Raw genomic sequence first — 18078 nt, 5'->3', positions numbered from 1 at the left:
TCTCTCTCTCTCTCTCTGTCTGTATCTCTCTCTCTCTCTCTGTCTGTATCTCTCTCTCTCTCTGTCTGTATCTCTCTCTCTCTCTGTCTGTATCTCTCTCTCTCTCTCTCTCTCTCTGTCTGTATCTCTCTCTCTCTCTCTGTCTGTATCTCTCTCTCTCTCTCTGTCTGTATCTCTCTCTCTCTCTCTCTCTCTCTGTCTGTATCTCTCTCTCTCTCTCTCTCTCTCTCTGTCTGTATCTCTCTCTCTCTCTCTCTCTCTGTCTGTATCTCTCTCTCTCTCTCTCTCTCTCTGTCTGTATCTCTCTCTCTCTCTCTCTCTCTCTGTCTGTATCTGTATCTGTATCTCTCTCTCTCTCTGAGCAGAGACTGTGCCAGGCCTCAGCCATTGTGGCTGCTCTGCGGTGAACTGCACCCCGCCCCAAATCTTTTTGTTTGATTTATTTATTCGCTCAAAGGATATGGGTGTCACTGGCATTTATCGCCCCTCCCTAATTGCCCTTGAGGATGTGGTGATGTGTCTCCCGCAGCGTTGACATTGTCACAGGGGGTTTGGTACAGCTCGGTGTGTCGCTTGGCCATTTCAGAGTCAACCACATTTCTGTGGGTCTGGAGTCACATATATCGGCCAGACCGGGTAAGGACGGCATTTCCTTCCCTAAAGGATATTCGTGAACCCCGTGGGTTTTATGACGATCCAGTAGTCGCATGGTCACCATTGCTGATACCAGCTTTCTACCCCAGATTCATTTAATTAACTGAACTTAAATTCCCTAGCTGCCGTGGTGGGATTTGAACCCGGGGCTCTGGATTCTTAGTGGAGGCCTCTGGTTACTTGCCCAGTAACATAACCACTTTCCTACCGTTCGCAATCTTGGTGTAACATTTGACCCTGAAATGAGCTTTTGACCACATATCCACAGCATCACTAAGACCGCCTATTTCCACCTCCGTATCATCGCCCGTCTCGGCCCCTGCCTCAGCTCATCCGCTGCTGAAGCCCTCATCCATGCCTTTGTTACCTCTCGACTCGACTATTCCAACGCACATTGGCTTCCGGTTAAGCAAAGCCTCGCTTTCAGAAGTCTCATCCTTATTTTCGATGGCCTCAGCCCTCCCTATCTGTGCAGTCTCCTATCATAATACCCCTGTGAAAGGATGTTTCGCTACATTAAGGGTGCTATATAATCACAAGTTGTTGTTGTTCCCCATCATAGGCAGTCCCTCGGAGTCGAGGAAGACTTGCTTCCACTCTCAAAGTGAGTTCTCAGGTGACTGAACAGTCCAATACGGGAGCCACAGTCCCTGTCACAGGTGGGACAGACAGTGGTTGAGGGAAGGGGAGGGTGGGACTGGTTTGCCGCACGCTCCTTCCGCTGCCTGTGCTTGCTTTCTGCGCGCTCTCGGCGACGAGACTCGAGGTGCTCAGCGCCCCTCCCGGATGCACTTCCTCCGCTTAGGGGCGGGACTGGTCTTTGGGCCCAGGCACTCCCAGGTGTCGGTGGGGGATGTTGCACTTTATCAGGGGAGGCTTTGAGGGGTGGTCCCTTGTAACGTTTCCTCTGCCCACCCTGGGGCTCGCTTGCCGCGAAGGAGTTCCGAGTAGAGCGCTCGCTTTGGGGAGTCTCGTGTCTGGGGGGGCCATGCGGACAATGTGGTCCCTGCCCAGCGGAGCTGGTCGAGTGTGTGGTCAGTGCTTCGATGCTGGGGATGTTCCCTGTAATTCACGCGGGAAAACCAGATTTCCTTTGTCGTAGTGGTTTGTTGCATGCTTCAAAGGTCACCATTCCTGACACGAGCTGTTTGTTCCAGATTTATTTAATTAACGGAATTGAAATTTTCCAGCTGCAGTGGTGGGATTTGAACCCGAGTCTCTGTACCATGGGATCAGGCCTCTGGATTAGTGGTCTAGCAACATGACCACTATGCTACAGCTCCCCATAACACACACAGGAAGACGTTATTCCCCACCCGCTGCCCCCCCCCCCCCCAAACCAGGAGGCTGCCATCCACCTCGGCCCCAACCATACCCCGAGAAGCTGGACCCGGCCAGATACAGCAAGCTCCGTCATCTGCCGTCCCGCCCAAAATACACTCGGCAAACTTAAGAGCTTGCATGTGCACAGCGCCTATCGTTGCCACCGGACGCATTACAGACCTCCTGTGTGGCTCAGAGACGTGGACCATGTACAGCAGGCACCTCAAGTCGCTGGAGAAATACCACCAACGCTGTCTCCGCAAGATCCTGCAAATCCCCCCGGGAGGACAGACGCACCAACGTTAGCGTCCTCGACCAGGCCCAACATCCCCAGCACCGAAGCACTGACCACACACTCGACCAGCTCCGCTGGGCAGGGCCACATCGTCCGCATGTCCCCAGACACGAGACTCCCAAAAGCGAGCGCTCTACTCGGAACTCCTTCACGGCAAACGAGCCAAAGGTGGGCAGAGGAAACGTTGCAAGGGAGCACCCTCAAAGCCCACCCTGATAAAGTGCAACATCCCCCCCACCGACACCTGGGAGTCCCTGGCCCAAAGACCAGTCCCGCCCCGAAGTGGAGGAAGTGCATCCGGGAGGGGCGCTGAGCACCTCAAGTCTCGTCGCCGAGAGCGTGCAGAAAGCAAGCGCAGGCAGCGGAAGGAGCGTGCGGCAAACCAGTCCCACCCTCCCCTTCCCTCAACCACTGTCTGTCCCACCTGTGACAGGGACTGTAGTTCCCGTATTGGACTGTTCAGTCACCTGAGAACTCACTTTGAGTGGAAGCAAGTCTTCCTCGATTTTGAGGGACTGTCGATGATGATACAGCCAGTTAAGCACTCTTTTGAAGCGTTGCCGTGGTTGTAATGCATGGCAAGATCCCGCACACAGCAACGTGATCAATGAGCAGATAATCGTTTTTTTTCTTAGTGATGTTGGTTTCACAGAGATAGATTCGTAGAAACTTACAGCACAGCTGGAGGTTGAAAAAACTTGGATTTATATCACTCCGTTCACAACCACCGGACGTCTCAAAGCGCTTTACAGTCAATGAAGTACTTTTGGAGTGTAGTCACTGTTGTAATGTAGGAAATGCAGCAGCCAACTTGTGCACAGCAAGCTCCCACACACAGCAATGTGATAATGACCCAGATAATCTGTTTTTTTTGTTATGTTGATTGAGGGATAAATATTGGCCCCAGTACACCGGGGACAACTCCCCCTGCTCTTCTTCCAAATAGTGCCCTGGGATCTTTTACGTCCACCCGAGAGAGCAGACGGCGCCTCGGTTTAACGTCTCATCCGAAAGACGGCACCTCCGACAGTGCGGCACTCCCTCAGCCCTGAGCTGGGAGTGTCAGCCTGGATTTATGTGCTCAAGTCCCTGGAGTGGGACTTGAACCCACAACCTTCTGACTCCGAGGCGAGGGTGCTGCCCACTGAGACACAGCTGACACATGACAAATCACCTCTTAACCTTACATAAGAAATAGGAGCAAGAATAGGCCATTTGGCCCCTTGAGCCTGCTCCGCCATTTAATACGATCATGTCTGGTCTGATCATTGACTCAACTCCACTTCCCTGCACACTCCCACCCTGCACACTCCCAAATACTCCATCGCCTTATAGGGGATAGAGTATAAAAGCAGGGAAGTCTTGCTATGGTAATACAATGTATTGGTGAGGCCACACCTGGAGTACTGCATACAGTTTTGGTTTCCATATTTACGAAAGGATATATTTGCTTTGGAGGCAGTTCAGAAAAGGTTCACTCAGTTGATTCCGCAGATGAGGGGGTTGACTTATGAGAAAAGCTTGAGTAGGTTGGGCCTCTACTCATTGGAATTCAGAAGAATGAGAGGGGATCTTATGGAAACGTACAAGATTATGAGGAGGCTTGACAAGGTGGATGCAGAGAGGATGTTTCCACTGATGGGGGAGACTAGAACTAGGGGGCATGGTCTTAGAATAAGGGGTCACCCATTTAAAACTGAGATGAGGAGGAATTTCTTCTCTCAGAGGGTTGTAAATCTGTGGAATTCTCTGCCCCAGAGAGCTGTGGAGGCTGGGTCATTGAATATATTGAAGACAGAGATAGACAGATTCTTAACCGATAAGTAGATAAGGGAGCGGGCAGGGAAGTGGAGCTGAGTCCATGATCGGATCAGCCATGGTCGTATTGAATGGCGGAGCAGTCTCGAGGGGCCGAATGGCTGACTCCTGCTCCTATTTATTATGTTCTTCTTAACCCTTTATTCCCTTATCGTTCAATAATCTATCTATCTCCACCTTGAGTGTATTCAGTGACGCAGGTTGGGTTGTGGTTGGGTTTTCACTCTCCGTTTTCCGTCTCTTGTCTCCTCAGTGCTCCGAGACACCCTGAGGAACGACAGCGGCAACATGAAGACCGACGGAGGCGGATTGACGCGTCCGGCGCCCGGGCAGCGCTCCAGGCTCGCCAACCCCGTCCTGGCCGCACCGGCAAGACGGCCGCCGGCCCTCCGCAGCGCGGCGCTGGCGGCTGCCCACCTGCTGACCCCGAGCGTGGGTTTGGCCAATCGGTTCCTGACCTCCTCCGTCGCTTGTGCCACCTCCTTGGACGTCTCCTCGACTCTCCCCCTCCACTACAGCCAGTCCCTGGGCCCCAAGCTGCCCCGCGCCCTCTGCCCTTTGACCTCCCCGCACCGGATCTTTGGCCTTGCGACCTCCCGGCACCTCAACCTCTGCCCTTTGACGTCCGCCCCGCTGAAGGACAAGGCTGACCAAGCGTCGCCCTCGGTGGAGAGGGAACGCCTACACGGGGCTCCAACCAAAGTCCCTTTCAGCACCGGGCAATGGGTAAGAGGATCGGGAGAGGCACCAGGCAGGGCGGAGGGTCGATTATAGAGAATAACAGATACCCGGGAGTGAGTTACAGGCTGGAATCTAATCGAGGGGTTCGGGGGGGTTTATAGATAGAATAACATAACCGGGAGTGAGTTACAGGCTGGAATCTAATCCAGGGGTTCGGGGGTTTATATATAGAATAACAGATACCCGGGAGTGAGTTACAGGCTGGAATCTAATCGAGGGGTTCGGGAGGGTTTATATATAGAATAACAGATACCCTGGAGTGAGTTACAGGCTGGAATCTAATCCAGGGGTTCGGGGGTTTATATATAGAATAACAGATACCCGGGAGTGAGTTACAGGCTGGAATCTAATCGAGGGGTTCGGGAGGGTTTATATATAGAATAACAGATACCCTGGAGTGAGTTACAGGCTGGAATCTAATCGAGGGGTTCGGGAGGGGTTTATATATAGAATAACAGATACCCGGGAGTGAGTTACAGGCTGGAATCTAATCGAGGGGTTCGGGAGGGGTTTATATATAGAATAACAGATACCCGGGAGTGAGTTACAGGCTGGTATCTAATCGAGGGGTTCGGGGGGGTTTATATATAGAATAACAGATACTCGGGAGTGAGTTACAGGCTGGAATCTAATCGAGGGGTTCGGGAGGGTTTATATATAGAATAACAGATACGCGGGAGTGAGTTACAGGCTGGAATCTAATCGAGGGGTTCAGGGGGTTTATATATAGAATAACAGATACGAGGGAGTGAGTTACAGGCTGGAATCTAATCGAGGGGTTCGGGGGGTTTATATATAGAATAACAGATACCCCGGGAGTGAGTTACAGGCTGGAATCTAATCGAGGGGTTCGGGGGGTTTATATATAGAATAACAGATACGCGGGAGTGAGTTACAGGCTGGAATCTAATCGAGGGGTTCAGGGGGTTTATATATAGAATAACAGATACGCGGGAGTGAGTTACAGGCTGGAATCTAATCGAGGGGTTCGGGGGGTTTATATATAGAATAACAGATACCCCGGGAGTGAGTTACAGGCTGGAATCTAATCGAGGGTTTCGGGGGTTTATATACAGAATAACAGATAACCGGGAATGAGTTACAGGCTGGAATCTAATCGAGGGGTTCGGGAGGGGTTTATATATAGAATAACAGATACCCGAGAGTGAGTTACAGGCTGGTATCTAATCGAGGGGTTCGGGGGGGTTTATATATAGAATAACAGATACTCGGGAGTGAGTTACAGGCTGGCATCAAATCGAGGGGTTCTGGTGGTTTATATATAGAATTACAGATACCCGGGAGTGAGTTACAGGCTGGAATCTAATCGAGGGGTTCGGGGGGTTTATATATAGAATAGCAGATACCCGGGAGTGAGTTTCAGACTGGAATCTAATCGAGGGGTTCGGGGGATTTATATATACAATAACAGATACCCGGGAGTGAGTTACAGGCTGGAATCTAATCGGGGGGTTCGGGGGGTTTATATATAATATAACGGATACCCGAGAGTAAGTTACAGGCTGGAATCTAATCGAAGGGGTTCGGAGGGTTTATATATAGAATAACAGATACCCGGGAGTTAATTACAGGCTGGAATCTAATCGATGGGTTCGGTGGGTTTATGTATAGAATAACAGATACCCGGGAGTGAGTTACAGACTGGAATCTAATCGAGGGGTTCGGGGGGGTTTATATATAGAATAACAGATACCAAGAGTGAGTTACAGGCTGGAATCCAATTGTGGGGTTCGGGTGGTTTATATGTAGAATAACAGATACCCTGGAGTGAGTCACAGGTTGGAATCTAATCGAGGGGTTCGGGGGGTTTATATATCGAATAATGGATACTGGGAGTGAGTTACAGGCTGGAATCTAATCGAGGGGTTCGGGGGGGGTGTTTATTTTTAGAATAACAGACACCCAGGAGTGAGTTACAGGCTGGAATCTAATCTAATCGAGGGGTTCGGGGGGGTTTATATATAGAATAACAGATACCCGGGAGTGAGTTACAGGCTGGAATCTAATCGAGGGGTTCGGGGGGTTTATATATAGAATAACAGATACCCGGGAGTGAGTTTCAGGCTGGAATCTAATCGAGGGATTTGGGTGGTTTATATTTAGAATAACAGATACTCGGGAGTGAGTTACAGGCTGGAATCTAATTGTGGGATTTGGGTGGTTTATATTTAGAATAACAGATACCCGGGAGTGAGTTACAGGCTGGAATCTAATCGAGGGGTTCGGGGGGTTTATATATAGAATAACAGATACCCGGGAGTGAGTTTCAGGCTGGAATCTAATCGAGGGATTTGGGTGGTTTATATTTAGAATAACAGATACCCGGGAGTGAGTTACAGGCTGGAATCTAATGGAGAGGTTTTCTACAGGATAATTTTTGAGCTGCAGTTTCTAATGTCCATATTATTTCTCTCTTTCAGGCGGCTGAGGACCTAACCGAGGTGTCTGTACCGATGCCTAGTTACAACCTGTCAGCGCAGGAATATGATGATCTGGAGCAGGCACGAGGGGCCCTGTTCGCTGAGGAGCTTCGTGATGTTCCGGAACCTTCACAGAACCAGGACAACAAACTGCGAGAAAAGAAGGTGAGGGTAAAATGGGGTCTTCTGGAAGCCCACCTACCCTCCTAATTCACCATATCCCTCAATCCCGACCTTCTCCCCATATCTCTCAACCCCACCCTCTCCCCATATCCCTCAATCCCACCTTCTCCCCATATCCCTCAACCCCACTTTCTCCCCGTATCGCTCAACCACATCGTATCCCTATATCCCTCAATCCCACCTTCGCACTGTATCCCTCAACCCCTTGTCTCTCTCAACAAACCCATCTACTTGCCCATTGACCACTTTTACCATTTTGTCCATTTTACCATCCTTCCCGGGAACTCATCCCATGGCCGATTACCCTTTTTAGACCATGGGACTCCGTGTAAACATTAGAGCTAGACCTTTCAGGAGTGAAGTCAGGAAACACATCTACACACAAAAGGTTGGAACAAGTTTTGGAACTATCTTCTGCAAACGGGTAATTGATGCTTGAGCAATTGTTAATTTTAAATGTGAGATTGACCGATTTTAGTCAACCAAAGGTATTGAGGGATATGGGGCAAAGATGGAGTTAGGTCGCAGATCAGCTATGATCTCATTGAATGGCAGAACAGGCTCAAGGGGCGAAATGGCCTCCTCCTGTTGCTGTGTTCCTCTCAGTGAGGAAGTTCCTCCGATGTCCCTCCTCGCTCCTATTGTCCTCCTCGGCAACCCCTGAGCTTTTGGACGTCCACCACAGTCCATGATTTACATAAGAACATAAGAAATAGGAGCAGGAGTCGGCCATTCGGCCCCTCGAGTCTGCTCCGCCATTTAATCCGATCATGGCTGCTCCGATCATGGACTCAGCTCCACTTCCCTGCCCGCTCCCCTTATTCCCTCATCGGTTAAGAAACTGTCTATCTCTGTCTTAAATATATTCAATGACCCAGCCTCCACAGCTCTCTGAGGCAGCGAATTCCACAGAGCCACAACCCTCTGAGAGAAGAAATTCCTCCTCATCTCAGTTTTAAATGGGCGGCCCCTTATTCTAAGACCATGCCCCCTAGTTCTAGTCTCCCCCCTCAGTGGAAACATCCTCTCTGCATCCACCACATTTCGATAAGATCACCTCTCATTCTTCTGAATTCCAGTGAGTAGAGGCCCAACCTGCTCAACCTTTCCTCGTAAGTCAACCCCCTCATCTCCAGAATCAACCGAGTGAACCTTCTCTGAACTGCCTCGAAAGCAAGTGTATATTTTCTTAACCAAAACTGCACGCAGTATTCCAGGTGTAGCCTCACCAATACCCTGTATAACTCGAGCAAGACTTCGCTGCTTTTATATTCCATTCCCTGAACAGAAACACATTGGGGGGGGGGGGAAAGTTCCCAGGGGTAGGCGGGATGGAAACCATCCTCACCTTGAGTGACAAGGGGCTGTGTCCAATCAAATCAATGTATGACTCATGTATTGGATGTCCAGCCATTATAGGCCGAGTAAATGTATAAAAACCCTACGTGTTCTTTGTTCGTAGAGGACTGGGGCAGAGAGTTCAGTCGGGACTGACTTACAAGCCTGTTCCTCCCTTGCAAATAAAACAAAATTGCGAGTGTTTGACTCCTAACAGACTGTGTCGAGGTTAATTATTTAATCTCTACTTCAATGGTGATTCTTTGGAAATCTCTACCCCAGAGGGCTGTGGAGACTGTCGTTCAATATATGAGATGATAGATTTTTGGATATTAAGAGAATCATGGGATATGGGGACAGAGCAGGAAAGTGGAGTTGAGGTCAGAGATCAGCCATGATCGTGTTGAATGGCGGAGCAGGCTCGAGGGGCCGAATGGCCGACTCCTGCTCCTATTTCTTATGTTCTTCTGTTCTTATCCCCCACCCTGCAATTGCTGATGGCTTTTTCTTTCCCCCCCACTTTTTTCCAGGAGGCCCTCTTGAATGGGGTCTGCTGCTCCCTGATCGAAGGGGCCAACTTCACAGACGCAGAGAACCAGACACGCCTCCACCTGCTGGGCCTGTGCCAGGAGATCGCGGATCAGGAGCCCGAGTTCATCCTGAAGGTACGAGAGGAGTAGAATCTGGGAGAGACGAGCGGGAACGTTTCGGCCTTTTGACTGTCGGAGGGCGATCTCCTGTGATGTCGGTCTCTGCCCAAGTGGGGCACCTGGAATGGTCCAGGGCCAGAGACACCAAGGGCACCATCGACACCGGGTTACAGCCCAACGGTGCGTGTTGGACCCAGGGGTGGGGTGGGGCCAGGGGGGCCTGCAACCATTGGTACTGAGAGCTGTACTCAGCAGGAAGGTCCCAAAGTTCCATCCCCACCCTCTGAGCCCAGTTAGCACATGCTAAAGTGTGAGGGGGGGCCTCCCCAGATACAGGAGTGTGAGAGAGAGGGGTTAGAGGGACCTCCCCAGATACAGGAGTGTGAGAGAGAGGGGTTAGAGGGACCTCTCCAGATACAGGAGTGTGTGAGAGAGGGGTTAGAGGGACCTCCCCAGATACAGGAGTGTGTGAGAGAGGGGTTAGAGGGACCTCCCCAGATACAGGAGTGTGAGAGAGAGGGGTTAGAGGGACCTCCCCAGATACAGGAGTGTGTGAGAGAGGGGTTAGAGGGACCTCCCCAGATACAGGAGTGTGTGAGAGAGGGGTTAGAGGGACCTCCCCAGATACAGGAGTGAGAGAGAGAGAGAGGGGTTAGAGGGACCTCCCCAGATACAGGAGTGTGAGAGAGAGGGGTTAGAGGGACCTCCCCAGATACAGGAGTGTGTGAGAGAGGCCTCCCCAGATACAGCTGTGTGTGAGAGAGGGGTTAGAGGGACCTCCCCAGATACAGGAGTGTGTGAAAGAGGGGTTAGAGGGACCTCCCCAGATACAGGAGTGTGAGAGAGAGGGATTAGAGGGACCTCCCAAGATACAGGAGTGTGTGAGAGGGGCCTCCCCAGATATAGGAGTGTGTGAAAGAGGGGTTAGAGGGACCTCCCCAGATACAGGAGTGTGAGAGAGAGGGGTTAGAGGGACCTCCCCAGATACAGGAGTGTGTGAGAGGGGCCTCCCCAGATATAGGAGTGTGTGAGAGAGAGGGGTTAGAGGGACCTCCCCAGATACAGGAGTGTGAGAGAGGGGTTAGAGGGACCTCCCCAGATACAGGAGTGTGAGAGAAGGGGTTAGAGAGGCCTCCCCAGATACAGGAGTGTGTGAGAGAGAGGGGTTGGAGGGACCTCCCCAGATACAGGAGTGTGAGAGAGGGGTTAGAGGGACCTCCCCAGATACAGGAGTGTGAGAGAGGGGTTAGAGGGGCCTCCCCAGATACAGGAGTGAGAGAGAGGGGTTAGAGGGACCTCCCCAGATACAGGAGTGTGAGAGAGGGGTTAGAGGGACCTCCCCAGATACAGGAGTGTGAGAGAAGGGGTTAGAGAGGCCTCCCCAGATACAGGAGTGTGTGAGAGAGAGGGGTTAGAGGGACCTCCCCAGATACAGGAGTGTGAGAGAGGGGTTAGAGGGACCTCCCCAGATACAGGAGTGTGAGAGAGGGGTTAGAGGGGCCTCCCCAGATACAGGAGTGAGAGAGAGGGGTTAGAGGGACCTCCCCAGATACAGGAGTGTGAGAGAAGGGGTTAGAGGGACCCTCCCCAGATGCAGGAGTGCGAGAGAGGGACCTCCCCAGATGCAGGAGTGCGAGAGAGGGACCCTCCCCAGATGCAGGAGTGCGAGAGAGGGGCCCTCCCCAGATGCAGGAGTGCGAGAGAGGGGCCCTCCCCAGATGCAGGAGTGTGAGAGAAGGGGTTAGAGAGCCCTCCCCAGATGCAGGAGTGCGAGAGAGGGACCCTCCCCAGATACAGGAGTGTGAGAGAGGGGGGGTTAGCGGGCCCTCCCCAGATATGCCTGAAACAAACTGGAATGTGGAACAATGTTGAGGGGTAAATGGTTTGAGGCGAATGTGGATGTGTTGGTGAGGTGAAAAAATGAATAAAAATCTTGAGTTTCTCGAGCACCTTTCATGACCAGGGCATCCCACAGCGCCCAACAGCCAAGAAGCACTTTTGAAGTATAGTCACTGTGGTAATGTGGGAAACAGCACCACCAATTTAGCGCACAGCAAGATCCCACAGACAGCATTGTGCCAATGACCAGTTAATCTCTTTTTTTAAAAAAATTTTCTCCGAATCCCTGGTGTGGGACTTCATTCCGCAACCTTCCGACTCAGAGGCCCACTGACCCACGGCTGCAGTTGAGGTTCCGAGTTTGAAGAACGGCCAAGGGTGGCTGGAGGCCACAGTGGCTCATTCCAAGCGTGATAATCCTGCTGCCCGACTCCCCTCCGCGCCCCCCCCCCTCCACCCGCCCATGCGGCCAGCTGTGATCATGCTCAGGCTAGGTGCTGGCCAGCAGTGTGTCTCTGTCGTCCCCGCGCCTAAAATCTAGGCCCACATTCCCGCTGCAGGTACGGCAAGTTTCGGATGAGACCGTGAAACCAAGGTCCCATTTGCCCTTTCGGTTGGTGGAATACAATATCCCTGCGGTTGATGGAATACAATGTCGGAAAGTGTGAGGTCATCCACCTTGGGGGAAAAAACACAGTGAAAGGGAATATTATTTGAATGGGGAGAAATTACAACATGCTGCGGTGCAGAGGGACCTGGGGGTCCTTGTGCATGAATCCCAAAAAGTTAGTTTGCAGGTGCAGCAGGTAATCAGGAAGGCGAATGGAATGTTGGCCTTCATTGCGAGAGGGATGGAGTACAAAAGCAGGGAGGTCCTGCTGCAACTGTACAGGGTATTGGTGAGGCCGCACCTGGAGTACTGCGTGCACTTTTGGTCACCTTACTTAAGGAAGGATATACTGGCTTTGGAGGGGGTACAGAGACGATTCACTAGGCTGATTCCGGAGATGAGGGGGGTTACCTTATGATGATAGATTGAGCAGACTGGGTCTTTACTCGTTGGAGTTCAGAAGGATGAGGGGTGACCTTATAGAAACATTTAAAATAATGAAAGGGATAGACCAGATCGAGGCGGAGAGGTTGTTTCCACTGGTCGGGGAGACTAGAACTAGGGGGGCACAGCCTCAAAATACAGGGGGAGCCAATTTAAAACCGAGTTGAGAAGGAATTTCTTCTCCCAGAGGGTTGTGGATCTGTGGAATTCTCTGCCCAAGGAAGCAGTTGAGGCTAGCTCATTGAATGTATTCAAGTCACAGATAGATAGATTTTTAACCAATAAGGGAATTAAGGGTTACGGGGAGCGGGCGGGTAAGTGGAGCTGAGTCCACGGCCAGATCAGCCATGATCTCGTTGAATGGCGGAGCAGGCTCGAGGGGCTAGATGGCCGACTCCTGTTCCTAATTCTTATGTTCTTATGAATCCCACTTTCCAGCACCGGCTGATGCCCATCCAAGTCCTTTTTTTTTAAATGTGTCGGCCGTGGATTATATGGGGCAGGAGTCTCTGGAATGGGGCTCGAACCCAACGACCTTGCGACTCTGGGAGAGAGTGAGAGTCCGGAGCTGAGCCTTGGCTGGTGCTGAGCTTTGAATTTTAATGCCGGTGTCTGTGGGTGGGAGGGGGATGGGAACCTGAAAATAGACTCAGTGGGGAGGGAAGTAAAGCTGGAATTAGGAAGCAAAAATAAAGTGAGTGAGTTTGAAGGAGAGAGGAAACAAGTAGGAAAAAAGGGTTTTAAAAAAAAAAAAAAAATTTAAAGGCTCTTTGTCTAAATGCACGTAGCATTCGTAACAAGATTAGATGAGTTGACGGCACAAATTGAGACAAATGGGTATGATCTGATAGCCATGACAGAGACGTGGTTGCAAAGTGACCAGGGGTACTTGACAATCCGGAAGGACAAACAGAAAGGAAAAGGAGGTGGGGTAGCTCTTTTGATAGGAGGTGGGTGGGGTGGCTTGACCCATCCACCTCCACGGAGGTGTGTGGGGGGGACCTGACCCATCCACCTCCATGGCACGAACCTGGTATTGCAGTACTTCCAGGAACGGTGCAGTGGCTCTCGGCCTTTTGGCTAAGAGCATTGGCGCAGAGTGATCCTTGGCGTGTGCAAGGTGACCTCTGGCGTTTGTGATTTGACAAAGAATTGGAACGATTGGCTACGAATTTCTCAAAAAAAAAGGATGGAATTACTGCAACAGTAAGAAATCGGAGGGTCAAATCGCGGCGATAACCTGGTCACAAACCTCTTGAAAATCCGGCCCGTGCATGTTTTATTTTTGTACTTCACTGTTATGGTGTTCCCATTCGCAGAATAGTTCACAGACTGCAGCAACTCTTATTCATTCATATTCAGGTTATGGTCAAAATTATAACCGTAAAATGAAACATTGATTGAAATTCCTGATATGTTGCATGTTTTAATCTCGTTTGTGTTTTGGGAACATTGCCACATTTCCCTACATTCCAACATTGGTTCATTGCTTATGAAGCATTTTGGAAGGCCCAGAAGGCATCAAAAGCACTATATTAATGTTGGGGAAGTCCAGAACCAGGGGGTCACAGTCTCGGGATAAAGGGTAAGCCATGTAGGACCGAGATGAGGAGAAACTTCTTCACCCAGAGAGTGGTGAACCTGTGGAATTCTCTACCACAGGAAGTTGTTGAGGCCAGTTCACTAAATATATTCAAAAAGGAGTTAGATGTAGTCCTTACAACTCGGGGGGGGGGGGGATCAAGGGGTATGGCGAGAAAGCAGGAATGGGGTACTGAAGTTGCATGTTCAGCCATGAACTCATTGAATGGCGGTGCAGGCTCGAAGGGCCGAATGGCCTACTCCTGCACCTATTTTCTATGTATCTAAATGATATTGGCTCAAATGATCAGCATGTTGAAACAGTTTGGGTGGGGATAAGGAACAATAGGGGGAAAAAGTCACTGGTGGGCGTAGTCTATAGGCCAGCTTACAGTAGCATCTCTGTTGGTCGGAGCATAAACCAGGAAAGAGTGGGGGGGTTGTAAAAAGGGAACAGCAATAATCATGGGTGATTTTAACCTCCATATTGATTGGACAAGTTGGTCAGGGTAGCCTTGAGGAAGAGTTCATAGAGTGCATAAGGGACGGGGTCCTTGAGCAGTATGTAACGGAAACAACCAGGGGGCAGGCTATCTTAGATCTGGTCCTGTGTAACGAGACAGGATTAATAAACAATCTCCTAGTAAAGGACCCCCTTGGAATGAGTGATCATAGCATGGTTGAATTTCAAATTCAGATGGAGGGTGAGAAAGTTGTATCTCAAACCAGTGTACTAAGCTTAAATAAAGGAGACTATGTAGGTTTGAGGGCAGAGTTGGGTAAAGTGGACTGGGAAAATAGATTAAAGTGTAGGACGGTTGATGAACAGTGGCAAACATTTGAAGAGATATTGCACAACTCTCAAGAAAAATATATTCCAGTGAAGAGGAAAGGGTGTGAGAGAAAAGATAGCCATCCGTGGCTCACTAAAGAAATAAAGGACGGTATCCAGTTAAAAACAAGGGCATACAAAGTGGCCAAAACTAGTGGGAGGGCAGAAGATTGGGAAGCTTTTAAAAGCCAGCAAAGGATGACTAAAAAAAATTATTAAGAAAGGGAAGATAGACCATGAAAGTAAACTAGCACAAAATATAAAAACAGATAGTAAGAGTTTCTATAAAAAGGAAAAGAGTGGCTAAAGTAAATGTTGGTCCCTTAGAGGACGTGACCGGGGAATTAGTGATGGGGAACATGGAGATGGCAGAAACTCTGAACAAATATTTTGTATCAGTCTTTACGGTAGAGGACACTAACAATATCGCAACAGTGGATAGTCAAGGGCCTATAGTGGGGGAGGAACTTAACACAATTACAATCACTAAGGGGGTGGTACTCAGTAAGATAATGGGACTAAAGGCGGACAAATCCCCTGGACCTGATGGCTTGCATCCTAGGGTCTTAAGAGAAGTAGCGACAGGGATAGTGGATGCATTGGTTGTAATTTACCAAAATTCCCTGGATTCTGGGGAGGTCCCAGCAGATTGGAAAACCACAAATGTAACGCCCCTATTTAAAAAAGGAGGCAGACAAAAAGCAGGAAACTATAGACCAGTTAGCCTAACATCTGTGGTTGGGAAAATGTTGGAGTCCATTATTAAAGAAGCAGTAGCAGGACATTTGGAAAAGCATAATTCAGTCAGGCAGAGTCAGCATGGATTTATGAAGGAGAAGTCATGTTTGACAAATTTGCTGGAATTTTTTGAGGATGTAACAAACAGGGTGGATAAAGGGGAACCAGTGGATGTGGTGTATTTGGACTTCCAGAAGGCATTTGACAAGGTGCCACATAAAAGGTTACTGCACAAGATAAAAGTTCACGGGGTTGGGGGTAATATATTAGCATGGATAGAGGATTGGCTATCTAACAGAAAACAGAGAGTCGGGATAAATGGTTCATTCTCAGGTTGGCAATCAGTAACTAGTGGGGTGCCGCAGGGATCAGTGCTGGGACCGCAACTATTTACAATCCATATTAATGACTTGGAAGAAGGGACCGAGTGTAACGTAGCCAAGTTTGCTGATGATACAAAGCAATGCGTGAGGAGAACACAAAAAATCTGCAAGAGGACATAGACAGGCTAAGTGAGTGGGCAAAAATTTGGCAGATGGAGTATAATGTTGGAAAGTGTGAGGTTATGCACTTTGGCAGAAAAAAATCAAGAGCAAGTTATTATTTAAATGGAGAAAAATTACAAAGTGCTGTAGTATAGCAGGACTTGCGGGTAATTATGCATGAAACACAAAAAGTTAGTATGCAGGTATGGCAAGTGATCAGAAAGGCCAATGGAATCTTGGCCTTTATTGCAAAGGGGATAGAGTATAAAAGCAGGGAAGTCTTGCTGCAGGGTATTGGTGAGGCCACACCTGGAGTACTGCGTGCAGTTTTGGTTTCCATTTTTAAGAAAGGATATACTTGTTTTGGAGGCAGTTCAGAGAAGGTTCACTCGGTTGATTCCGGAGATGAGGGGGTTGACTTATGAAGAAAGGTTGAGGAGGTTGGGCCTCTACTCATTGGAATTCAGAAGAATGAGAGGTGATCTTATCGAAACGTATAAGATTATGAGGGGGCTGGACAAGGTGGATGCAGAGAGGATGTTTCCACTGGTCGGGGAGACTAGAACTAGGGGGCATGGTCTCAAAATACGGGGTGAGCCAATTTAAAACTGAGATGAGAAGGAATTTCTTCTCCCAGAGGGTTGTGAATCTGTGGAATTCTCTGCCCAAGGAAGCAGTTGAGGCTAGCTCATTGAATGTATTCAAGTCACAGATAGATAGATTTTTAACCAATAAGGGAATTAAGGGTTACGGGGAGCGGGCGGGTAAGTGGAGCTGAGTCCACGGCCAGATCAGCCATGATCTTGTTGAATGGCGGAGCGGGCTCGAGGGGCTAGATGGCCTACTCCTGTTCCTAATTCTTATGTTCTTATGTTCTTATGAATAAGGGGCCGCCCATTTAAAACTGAGATGAGGAGGAATTTCTTTTCTCAGAGGGTTGTAAATCTGTGGAATTCGCTGCCCCAGAGAGCTGTGGGGGCTGGGTCATTGAATACATTTAAGACAGAGATTGACAATTCCTTAACCAATAAGGGAGTGAAGGGTTACGGGGAGCGGGCGGGGAAGTGGAGCTGAGCCCATGATCGGAGCGGTCATGATCTTACTGAATGGCGGAGCAGGCTCGAGGGGCCGAATGGCCGGCTCCTGCTCCTGTTTCTTACGTTCTCAGGTAATTCTCTCCCATACCGTGTTTGTGGGCGGGCTGCCCCCCTCCCCCCCCCCCCCCCCCCCCCCCGGACACTTCCCCCACCCCCCCCCCCAGCCCCTGATACCCGGTGACTAACCTTCTTGTCTCTCCCCCCAACCTCTTCCCTCCCCCTCCCCTCCCCCCCCCCAGCCCCTGATACCCGGTGACTAACCACCTTCTCTCCCCCCCCCCCCAGGTCGCTCTCTACACCCGGCAGGAGCTGAACATCCGCAGTACCGCCAACTTCCTGCTGGCCCTGAGCGCCCGGCTCCCCCCATGCCGGCCCCACCTTCGGCGCTACTTCTGCCGGGCCGTGCAGCTGCCCTCCGACTGGACTGAGGTGGCGAAGATATACCAGGTATGCTGGGGGGGGGGGGGGAGGAGGAGGGGCATGTATCTGGTACACAGCGGGGGGATATATCGTGTACACTTGGTGGGTGTGTGGGGGGGAAGATATATCGTGTACACTGGGTGGGTGTAGGGAATAAGATATATTGTGTACACTGGGTGGGTGTGGGGCGGGGGGGGGGGGGGAGATATATAGTGTATACTGGGTGGGTGTGTGGTGGGGTGGGGGGAGATATATCGTGTACATTGGGTGGGTGTGGCGGGGGGGGGGGGAGATATATCGTGTATACTGGGTGGGTGTGTGGTGGGGTGGGGGGAGATATATTGTGTACACTGGGTGGGTGTGGTGGGGTGGGGGAAGATATATCGTGTATACTGGGTGGGTGTGTGGTGGGGTGGGGGGGAGATGTATCGTGTACACTGGGTGGGTGTGGCGGGGGGGGGGAAGATATATCGTGTACACTGGGTGGGTGTGTGGTGGGGTGGGGGGAGATATATCGTGTACACTGGGTGGGTGTGGGGGGGGGGAGATATATCGTATACACTGGGGGGGTAAGATATATCGTGTACAC

At 50.4% G+C, this 18078-nt stretch overlaps 1 protein-coding gene across 1 annotated transcript in view; it reads left to right on the top strand.

Annotated features, from left to right (window-relative positions):
- The first annotated feature begins 334 nt into the window (after nt 1-334).
- The window catches only part of LOC139235695 (uncharacterized), a 72359-nt gene continuing 54615 nt past the window's right edge, over nt 335-18078 (top strand). Inside the window, exons 1-5 of the mRNA XM_070866734.1 lie at nt 335-636; nt 4344-4816; nt 7273-7437; nt 9324-9458; nt 17355-17516. Of these exons, the coding sequence (XP_070722835.1) occupies nt 4379-4816; nt 7273-7437; nt 9324-9458; nt 17355-17516 (900 nt within the window). The 5' untranslated portion in view covers nt 335-636; nt 4344-4378. The remainder of the gene's footprint in view (nt 637-4343; nt 4817-7272; nt 7438-9323; nt 9459-17354; nt 17517-18078) is intronic.

Source organism: Pristiophorus japonicus, chromosome 23 (genome assembly GCF_044704955.1).
Source record: "Pristiophorus japonicus isolate sPriJap1 chromosome 23, sPriJap1.hap1, whole genome shotgun sequence".
NCBI lineage: Eukaryota > Metazoa > Chordata > Chondrichthyes > Pristiophoridae > Pristiophorus > Pristiophorus japonicus.
This window is presented reverse-complemented; position numbering and strand designations above follow the sequence as displayed.